The sequence below is a fragment of the Vulpes vulpes genome, chromosome 3, assembly GCF_048418805.1.
Source record: "Vulpes vulpes isolate BD-2025 chromosome 3, VulVul3, whole genome shotgun sequence".
In the NCBI taxonomy this organism is placed as follows: domain Eukaryota; kingdom Metazoa; phylum Chordata; class Mammalia; order Carnivora; family Canidae; genus Vulpes; species Vulpes vulpes.
Genome location: NC_132782.1, coordinates 22,102,940 through 22,114,271, shown reverse-complemented (window position 1 = coordinate 22,114,271; position 11,332 = coordinate 22,102,940). Strand labels below are relative to the sequence as shown.

The 11,332-nt window shown below is 42.3% G+C and overlaps 1 protein-coding gene across 1 annotated transcript; it reads left to right on the top strand.

Annotated features, from left to right (window-relative positions):
* The first annotated feature begins 4,208 nt into the window (after positions 1-4,208).
* On the top strand, positions 4,209-7,132 carry IFT70B (intraflagellar transport 70B). The gene has a single exon (XM_025993972.2). It carries the CDS (start codon positions 4,489-4,491, stop codon positions 6,481-6,483), a length of 1,995 nt encoding a protein of 664 aa, XP_025849757.2. The 5' UTR covers positions 4,209-4,488; the 3' UTR covers positions 6,484-7,132.
* Positions 7,133-11,332: the final 4,200 nt, after the last annotated feature.

The window sequence follows — 11,332 nt, the reverse complement described above, 5'->3', positions numbered from 1 at the left end:
GGAAGAGCATCTTCTGACCACAGATTTCAATTACCTTTCCCATCCAATTTATTATTTTCATAGCTAAATTGCAGAAATGAGAACAAGCATAGGATAGATCTGACTATGAAAGTTACCAGTCCTGGGAGAAAGAAGTGATACTACAAATCATTTCTTGCCTCTTAAGAATGTGAAAAATGCTCAAATGAAGTGATTTGGGTACCAGCCCCAACAATGCATTCCACAGCACACTCCCAACTGTGGGGAATAAATTTTTCAAGGGCAGTACCACAATTTGTCTACTCTGCTAATTCTTTCTCTAAACCATGTTATTGTGATCTGCCTAATAAATTAGTTTGGATAATAACACCATAAACCTCAAAATAGAAACTATTTGATCAAAAGCAAGATATATGGAGAAGGAAACATATTACTATATAAAATATTAATAGAGCTGGAACTACCAGAGAAAAAAGATTAAGTCTTAGTGAGGTTAAATTTCTCATGATCTGAGCATGTTCCCAAGTGTGGATTCAGCATACAATCTTTTCCAAAAGTCTTAAAAGATTGAACAGATGCTCCTAATTTGGCACTTATTTTTTTCTTCCCTGTTTATGGGTGAGAGGTGAGAGGTGGTGGAAAGCAGGTTAGTTCTATCATCATCAATAGACACATAGGGACAAAAACTCAAGCTGGACTCCAGAGGAATCAATCTGGCCATCCTGCAGAAAATGACCTGGACTGGCTGGGAAACAGAAATAATAACTTGGCAAATGGTTTTGCAGGTTTTCCTTTATCAAGGAAAATGTTTAATCACAGCTGAGGTTGAAATACTCAAAAATAAGCAAAATTTACTAAAAATAAGTGGTTATTTTTACAAGATAAATAAGAAACAGTCATTTCCAATTAGCTTTATAAGAGAATGCCAAATAGAACATCGATGGGATTTGATCATCTCACATTTTGGCAGGCAGAAACACAAGCATATGAAGAACCAAAATGTCACGCTTTTAGCTCCTACACATTTTGCCTAAATGAAATTCTTCTATATGGTAAACATGCCTCTGCTTATGCAGAAAAATCCACCTTGAGTCCAACATCATTTTCTCAAAAGCTAAATCCTTCAATAAGGCAGTAAATCATTTTATTGTAACCACCAAATGCTTTCTTATTGCTAGGAATGGTACAATACACTTACTTTTTGATACATGTTCCAGCTTTCCAAGATTTTGTTGGAAACAAAATGATCCTTTATGATAGTTTATAATATTCCACCCCATTTATCATTTTCCAGAATTTCTATCATTAATTAAAGGGCCTTCTTTCACCACTGCACCCTCCCAATACTAATGTATTCCCCAACTGCCTATCAGAGACTAAATAAAAGTCAGTCTATCACAGCAGCAGTGATGGTCATGCCAATTTCACAGTGTGATTTGTGCACTCATTTCATTTTGAAAATGACCCTGCCCTCCATCTGTCTAAACCGAATGTCCTGCTTTTTTCAAGTCAGGCCTCAGGAACAGTAGCACATGAAACAAGGGTAAAGACACACAGCAGCCTCCCTCCTGCCCCCCTCAGCTGCCACACCCACAGACGGGTAACAACACAAAGAGGGGACCCCAACTGATGCCTGAAGGGATCAGGGAAACTTGGGGCAAAGCAGATAACCCATTTTTCATATATATCCAAAAAGCCATTTGACGGTGAATGCTTTCATGATACAACTCGAAAACAGACTAAGAGATATGAAAGGCAATTTCCCATCTCCATGTTCTGTCATTTTGCCTTGATTTAAAAGCAAATTACCAAAGGTAACAGCTTAATACATACGCATTTAAAGTACAGTAGGATTTTAAAATATTGAGCCCTTTGGATAATAATTTCTTTCCAAGAAGTGAGTGTCAATCAGGCAGTCATAAAGGAGAAGATACCCTATTTTGTGATTATTCAGCCACACAAGTTAGCATCCCACAAACCATGTACCTCTTTTGGTTGAAGACCAGATAAGGCTGCAGCCAGACATTGGGTTGGAAGAAGCTTTTGAATAGGGTTATATAGTGGTCTTTCTCTGCTGCTTTCTCAGGGAGTTCTGAATGGCCCAGAGCCCCCCTCGCTTCCTCTGAAATGGAAGTGCAGTCTCTCCTTCTGTCAGTATTCAAGCAGTGAAAGGCTCCTCGTCTGGTCCCATCTAGAACACAAGTTTGGCAAACTTCTCAGCAAGGGAAAAGAATGCATAAGTACATGAAGTCAGTGGCTTGGTACTACAGAATCCAGATGCCTTACCGAAATCTCTTTTTAGCTTTAACAGGTGACTAGGAACTACACTGCCACCCAGCAATCACTTCCTTACATCTGCTACCAGCTGCTCAGGCTAGGAAGTCCAGATTTTACTGCCCAAACCAAGGTGGTTGTTTTAATGGGAAAAATAACAACCAAAAAAAAAGGCACTAGTATTCCCTCAAAATTGGGCCCTTAGGTAATACATACGTTGAGTTAATTCAACAGCCTCTCTTTCCTAATAACTTAGCTTTTGGATATCATCATAGTTCAGCTGTTTCTTTTCTTTATCTAATTTGCAGAAGGCAGGAGTTTAGAGATAATCTGTGTAAATAACAGAGGGCCCTGTACCATGGTTGATGTTGCTCCAAAATGTATTTATAGAGAACTCTTGTGGGCTGCAACAGTACTGAGGCAGATAAGGGGTTTACACTAAAGTCTTTCATTATATTAGCGAAGACATGCTTCTGCCTGGACTGTTTATCTTGGATTGTAGGGAGGTGAATGGCAATCTGAAAGACTGTGGAACACTATGAAAGAAAACCCCCTTATGCCAGGGCTCCGGCAGAGGCACTGCATATGATATTCATAAATTATAGCTAATTTTTTTTTCTTTTAGAGAAGGAGCAAGGGAGCGGATGGCTCTCAAGCAGGCTCCACACCCAGTGTGGAGCCCACCATGGGGTTCTATCCCATAACTCCAAGATCATTATCTGAGCTGAAATCAGAAGCCCACACCCGACCACCTGAGCCACCCAGGCACCCCATAAATTACAGCTAATTTTATTATCTTAAGAACTGCTGTTAAAAAACAAACGAACAAACAAACAAACAAAAATGAGCTGCTGCTGCCTCACTGGGATAAGTCAGTTTTTGGGTTTGTTCTTTTTAAGATTTTATTTATTCATTCATAAGAGACAGAGAGAAGCAGAGACACAGGCAGAGGGAGGAGCAGGCTCGACCAGGGAGCTCCAGCTGGGGTCACGCCCTGGGACGAAGGTATGCGTCCCACTGACTGAATATTATATTCATCTCTCACAAATTAAACTGTCTCCACATCAGTCTAAACTATGGGTATCTTTTTTTACTAGTAATTCATTATAATTTTATAAGATAATTATCCCTACTTTTCCACTGTCCCATGAGGGGCAATATTAAATTCAAAAGTTGGGGATCCCTGGGTGGCTCAGCGGTTTGGAGCCTGCCTTTGACCCAGGGTGCGATCCTGGGGTCCAGGGATCGAGTCCCACGTCGGGCTCCCGGCATGGAGCCTGCTTCTCCCTCCTCCTGTGTCTCTGCCTCTCTCTTTCTCTCTGTGTCTATCATAAATAAAAATAAATAAATCTTTGAATTCAAAAGTATTTCTATGAAAAAAGCCCTGAGGTAGTAACATGGACTCTAGAGCATCTATTCCAAATACATGACAAAGGAACAAAAGAAAATCCAGGGCTCTTTCTTTCTTTCTTTTTTTTTTTTTTTTTGGTACAGGAGCAAATTTCCAGAGATCTTCAAACTAAGAATCTGAGGTGGGGAAAAAATTAAAGTGTAGGAAAGTTTCTTTTAACTGAAAGTAAATCCAGTTCCTATCAGTGATGTCCAAAAAACAATTCAGTGATATCCAGAAATATTAAAAGCCTGACAAGTGCAGGCTGATGGCCTGTTTCTCTGTCACACACAAAGTAGGTTTGGAGAGTGAGAAGAGCAACGGTGCAGGGACACTTTGGGCCGCACTTTTATCCCCACCCCACCTTGGAAAAGACTCGGCCATCGGTTTTTCCACGGTCCTTACACGGTAGAGAAGTCTGGAGGATCAAGGGAGATGAACTGCCAAGTGTGCAAACCCTAACGAAAGAAAAGGTAAGCGCTCCCTCACCTCCTGACTAAGGTGCGGCCGCCCGGCGGAGACTACTCCTCCCGGCATGCAATACGCCCGCGGCTGCCGCGCGACGCGCCCGCGCATGACCGGAAGTGGGGTTCGGTACTGACGGGCCCGGGGGAGTTTTTTCTTTGCTAACGCCGCTCACGCTCCGGAGTCTTGGGGACAGGCCGTATATGAGACCCTCGCGTTAGTGACTCCGTTCTAACCCTTGTCTGGTCTTACCCCTGCAAAGCGACTTTAGGAGTGGGGGGGAAAGCAACACAAAAAAACTGCAGTATCCTTTGCGCCTTTCGTTTCCGGGCGGCCGGTTGCCGTGGCAACCAGCGCGCCCCAACGCCGCGGCGGCGGGCATGGCCGGGCTGGGCGGCGCGCACGTCCCCGATGGCGAGTTCACCGCCGTCGTGTACCGGCTGCTCCGCGACGCCCGCTACGCCGAGGCGGTGCAGCTGCTGGGCGCCGAGCTGCAGCGGAGCCCGAGGAGCCGCGCCGGCCTGTCGCTGCTCGGCTACTGCTACTACCGCCTGCAGGAGTTCGCGCTGGCCGCCGAGTGCTATGAGCAGCTGGGCCAGCTGCACCCGGAGCTCGAGCAGTACCGCCTGTACCAGGCCCAGGCCCTGTACAAGGCCTGCCTGTACCCGGAGGCCACCCGCGTGGCCTTCCTGCTGCTGGACAACCCCGCCTACCACGGCCGGGTCCTCCGCCTGCAGGCCGCCATCAAGTACAGCGAGGGCGACCTGCCCGGGGCCAAGAGCCTGGTGGAGCAGCTGCTGAGCGCCGAAGGCGGGGACGACAGCGGGGCCGACGGCGAGCCCGACGGCCAGGTCAACCTGGGCTGTTTGCTCTACAAGGAGGGACAGTACGAAGCCGCGTGCTCCAAGTTCTTCGCGGCGCTGCAGGCCTCGGGCTACCGGCCCGACCTGTCCTACAACCTGGCCTTGGCCTATTACAGCCGCCGGCAGTACGCCCCGGCGCTCAAGTACATCGCAGACATCATCGAGCGTGGCATCCGCCAGCACCCAGAGCTCGGGGTGGGCATGACCACCGAGGGCATTGATGTCCGAAGCGTTGGCAACACCTTAGTGCTTCACCAGACCGCCCTGGTCGAGGCCTTCAACCTCAAGGCCGCCATAGAGTACCAACTGAGAAACTATGAGGCGGCCCAGGAGGCCCTCACGGACATGCCACCGAGGGCAGAAGAAGAGTTAGACCCCGTGACCCTGCACAACCAGGCGCTGATGAACATGGACACCAGGCCTACGGAAGGGTTTGAAAAGCTACAGTTTCTGCTCCAGCAGAACCCCTTCCCCCCAGAGACCTTTGGCAACCTGCTGCTGCTCTACTGTAAGTATGAGTATTTTGACCTGGCGGCCGATGTCCTGGCAGAGAATGCCCATTTGACCTACAGGCTCCTCACCCCCTATCTCTATGACTTCTTGGATGCCATGATCACCTGCCAGACGGCTCCGGAAGAGGCTTTCGTTAAGCTTGACGGGCTGGCAGGGATGCTGACCGAACAGCTCCGGAGACTCACCATCCAAGTACAGGAAGCAAGACACAATAGAGACGACGAAGCTGTCAAGAAGGCAGTGAATGAGTATGACGACACCCTGGAGAAGTACATCCCCGTGTTGATGGCCCAGGCAAAGATCTACTGGAACCTTGAGAATTATCCAATGGTGGAAAAGATCTTCCGCAAATCTGTGGAATTCTGTAATGACCACGATGTGTGGAAGCTGAACGTGGCTCACGTCCTGTTCATGCAGGAAAACAAATACAAAGAAGCCATCGGTTTCTATGAGCCCATAGTCAAGAAGCATTATGACAACATCTTGAACGTCAGTGCTATCGTGCTGGCTAACCTGTGTGTTTCATACATTATGACCAGTCAGAATGAAGAAGCTGAGGAGTTGATGAGAAAGATTGAGGAGGAAGAGCAGCTATCCTATGATGACCCCGATAAGAAAATCTACCATCTCTGCATTGTGAATTTGGTGATAGGGACACTCTATTGTGCCAAAGGAAATTATGACTTTGGTATCTCTCGGGTTATCAAAAGCCTGGAACCTTATCATAAGAAACTGGGAACTGACACCTGGTATTATGCCAAAAGATGCTTCCTGTCCTTATTAGAAAACATGTCAAAACATACGATCATGCTCCGTGACAGTGTTATTCAAGAATGTGTCCAGTTTCTAGAACAATGTGAACTTTATGGCAGAAACATACCTGCTGTTATTGAACAACCCCTGGAAGAAGAAAGAATGCACACTGGAAAGAATACAGTCACATACGAGTCCAGACAGTTAAAGGCTTTGATTTATGAGATTATAGGATGGAATATATAGTTATGTCTGATAGAATATCTTTTATCATAATACCTTTATATATATTTTGTGGTTTTATCTATATTTAGCTATAGATATTTATATTTAGCATCTTTACATTTGTCACATGTTAAACTGTATAGTTTAAAAGTCATATTAATTAGATTAAATAATCTTACTGTAACTTTTGACACCTAGAATAATATATGAAAAATCAAAACTCATTGGGACTCTGTGTTTGTTAGAACTTGTAGTACCTTTTTCTTCTCCTTTGTTATCATGTGTCTGGTTGTATTTAGAGTCCCCTGCACATGGATTATAATTTCCAGGGGCTTGGCACTATCAAACCCAGAACAGAGCAGTTAACATGTAGGATTTCTAGGCTTTTACTGTTAAGTTTTAGGGATTGTGTGTTCCTTTCTCACAATTTACTCTTTAATTTGGAATATACACGCATTTTGCATAGAGTTTAAGATGTTTTGGCAGGGTTTTTCAATATAGATGTAACAGTTTCTGTAACCAAAATTCCTTAGGTGATAAATGTTTGGGTTTCTTTTTCTGTTTTTTTTTTTTTTTTTTTTTTTTTTTTTAATGTACAAATTTAGAGGGATATCTTGTGCCCTTAATATTATGGTACTATAGAGACAATAAACAATTGCTGAAGAAACAACTTTAGTTTTCTTTTGTTCCACTTGTTAATAACGTGTACATATGAACAAGATATTTTGTTACGTTTTTCATAACTGCTCTCATTTATCTCTAAATAGTGACTAATAGCAGAAGTACCCTGAAAACTTAGTTCTTAATTCCTACCTACTTAGGTTACTGTTGGAGTTTTTCTGTGTTGTAGCCTCTTTGGTAAGGAAAAATCTACACTATTGCCATGACCCCACCAAACTTCTTTCCTGCCTCTGTAACAGATTAAAGGTTCTGAAACCTTATCTGGTAGGTTCATAATGCTAGTTTCACACTCCCAACATTCCCAAGGAGAACTCCACTCATTCTGCTTAGGCATTTTTTTTTTCTGAACCATATATGAGCTTTACTGTTTGTTCACTTACTCCTTCTCTACCCATAAATGTAACTGTCAACTCCAATTTAACCTGGCTCAGAAAAAAAAAAAAAAGTATTAGGTTGAATGATATGAAATTGCTGATCTTGAAAGTTATTGACCTACAAAACTACCAGTTTCTCATGGTATGGTCTGATAGCTTTCAACTGATAGTGAACGCCTGACATAATGAGAGGATGGTTTTTTCCTTCAAAAAGAAATCACTTGGGCATGTAGGTACCTAGACCGGGTATGCGCAGCACAAATCCTCTGTAGCATGACCTTCTGGGTGTTCAAATTCTAATAGATCTATCAGAAAATTTGGCTTACAATGAAGTCCAATGGTTTTCAGTTCATGAGCATTTTAAATCTTAATTATGTATGCTGATACCACTTACCATAGTTGTTTGATCCCATGTTTGGAGGACTGTTGATGCTTAATGACCTCTTCAGTGTATCTGACAGCACAAATTCTATCTGTGGGAAATGGTCTTCATTTAGCAACTTTTGTACTAAATAAAAGTGTTGCTGCTGCTTTGTGCAGTAGCTCTATGGCCCCTCTCGATCTCCATAGCTCCTTAAGATTTGGACAATAAATGACCTGAAATCTCATTTCAACAGCCATGTTAAAATTTCTGATGTTTTTGCACATTTCCTCTATTTTTTTTTTCTTAAAAACAAAACAAAACATAAAGTGTACCCACCCAAAAGCAAATGTTTTCCAGATTCCCTTTTGCAAATACCCTGGCCTTTATGCAGCCACATTTTATTTATCCAGGTGCTATGTGTTTGTGGTTTGCATGTATGTGTAATTCAGCTTTCCAGAACATAAAAAGCTTTTCAGAATAGTTTTTAACCCCTTGCCGCTGGGCAGCTGGGATTTCCTGGTTAGTAATGAATCAGGAAATCCTGACTGCTCCTACCACTGAGTAAAGGAATAAAGGTCAATCACGGCATTTGTCCCCTTCCTTACCCAAGCTCTCTGGGGAGGCATCCCCTCAGATTGACAGACTGCTGCCTGGCAACAACAAAGACTCTTGAACCACACCTACAAAGCTGTCCAGTCTTCTGAATATTGGAGAAGACTGAGAAGCGTGAGGATATTCCTAACTCTTCAGACTCTTCAGACTCTTACTGCCCTTTATTTTTAGGATATATTTCTTTCAAACTCACCTTCAGAAGTACTTAGCTCTGCTTATCGATACTATGACACTAACAAACAATGACTTTAACTCTATATTTTTACATTTGACTGAAAGCTTTCATCCCTAAGGCTCTGATGAAAAGCTTTGTTTTGTGCTCCTACAACATTATGTATTCCATGCTAAAAGCACTTTTTTTGACAAAAAAAAAATTACATGTATTTCTAAAGCTTTTACTCCTTTTTCTTATGTCCCATGTTACATTTTAAAGGGATCAAATATTAAATCTAGTATCTTATAATCCTAGTCAACCCCCCATCTCCACGTTTTCAGAATATAAGCCTTGTGTTTGCACACAAGTAGTTATTTCCATTTTCCCAGACATGAATAAGAATGTGATCTTCCCATGCAGGACAACCAGCAGACTCCTTTGATCAGTGACATGACTGCCTGCCAAAGGATTCCCATTCCTCCTCACAGCCCTTCTTTGAATTTGGCCTCAGCTGTGGCACAAATGTTCACACTAACCCCATCTGTGAGGTCAGATATAGAGTGACTACCTCTGACCCCTTCATAAGAAGCAGAAAACTGGAAACTGGGAGAACTGTGGGGATAGGAGGTGGAGGGTCACTGGGCAGTGAAATCATAGATCACATTCTCTTCCTGCAGGGTGATATAGGAATACATAGGGATGGCCTCTCAAACCTCAGAAGAACATCTCAGATGGAATCCATATAGACCTGCCAGTGATAAGCTCGCCTACAGATTATAGCAATTTGTGATGCCCAAATAGATAAAATACTAGAAAATGTGAGATAAGAAAGGGTAGGTAAATGGCTTGAAGCAGAAGGTTTAAGGGAATAACTTTCTGACCCTCGTGTCCTATAATCTTTGCTTGGGCTTATTTCCACACTGGCACACAGAGGGTTAGCAGTGCTGGAAGTCTGTCCAGGTATCTAAACTACATAATTTTAAAAGGATAGTATCACCAAAGTGAAACCTTTCAACACCAGCATTTCTGAATATGTTTTTGTCTTAGGTTCTTTAGTCTTTTTCTTAGTGACTATAAGTGATCTAGAAACACCTGGGAGACTAGTTTCTTGACAGTATTCTGACACACTAAGTAAACTCCTGGTGGAGCTGGTGGGAATTGCAGCTCATTATCTACCGTTCACTAACTGCCTCTTATTCTTTGTTGCCTTACCACTGGGACTAGAGTGACACTTGGGCTTTTTTGTATTCACTTATTGGGCTGTACCCACAGTATTACTTAAACAGAACACTTCATGAAGAGCCGGTAACTCTGGATTCTTGGTTGTCCAACCACAGAAGTACCATAACTGTAACCATCAGATTCTAAACTTAAACTTTCATTCTAGCTATAAGATATATATAACTTTTGCAGTGTAGCTCAAATCCTTCAGCAGCAACTTTAATTCTTAAATCAGCAGTTTTAAGGAACTGTGTGACTTCCCATAAATGGGCTCTAATTACAATAGAACATTTCCTTAATCTTAATAGTTTCCAGTCTCTCTATGGAAAGATATATAACTTACAGAAACAGGTATTCTTACATTTTTAAGTGCAGCTCAAAGGAATACAGTATTAAAGTTATAAAAATGCAAATTAAGTTCCTTTGTAAGTTTCATATTAAACCTATAGACACCAATATAAGACCTTCTGGATTAAACATTTACAGAGCAAGACAGCATTTGAGACAAAAGGCATCCTGTATTTTCTATGGTGTAAGGTCAAGAAGACAGTGGCTTCCATTTTGTAGCTTGAAAAGACTTCATTTCCTTACTTGTGCCCTTTAGTAGAGGGCAATGACCAATAATCTGCTTTAAAAGCAGAAATTTTGTATATATCACAGATACCCAGTACAAACAGCCTGGAGCAGTGAAGCTGCCAGCAGAGGCACTGGATTTAGTCATATCCCAACACCACCACTTGCCAGCTACTAAGTCGATGTTACTTGACTTCACTAAACTTCAGTTATTTTACCAGTAAAAAAAAAAAGAAAAAAAAAAAAGTGAGTGAGGATATCACTCATTTCTCAGGATTGTTGTAATAATCATTACCTCTGGTCTAGAGTTAAATCTCAGCACAGTGGCTAATAAACGATGAATTAAAAAGTAAATTATTAATGCAATAATCATTTCTAGGGTAGTATTCAGCAAAAATATCTAGACTTAATCAGAATCACTGAGACCAAGTCAGAAGGGACCTTAGAGATTTTCATTTTATGAAAGAAATTAGGTCCAAATAGAGTGACTTGTAGTTGGTAGAGAAAAATGGAGCACAAACAAAATTCCAGAATAGAACTCTTTCCATTGTGTTCCATTGTGTTCTTATACTTTGGAACTTCATCCTCTCTTATTTTACAGTTTAGTGACAAAATTTTAATTTTTTTCATTAAGTGGCAAAGCAGGGACCAAAAACTCAGTGGTCCAGCTCAAAGCTGTGCTCTCAGCTACCGCCTTTTTTTTTTTTTATAGGTTTTATTTATTTATGAGAGAGAGAGAGAAGCAGAGACACAGGCAGAGGGAGAAGCAGGCTCCTTGCAGGGAGCCCCATGTGGGACTCAATCCCAGCACCCTGGGATCATGCCCTGGGCTGAAGGCAGACACTCAACTGCTGAGCCACCTAGGCATCCCTAAAATTTTAATTTTTAAGG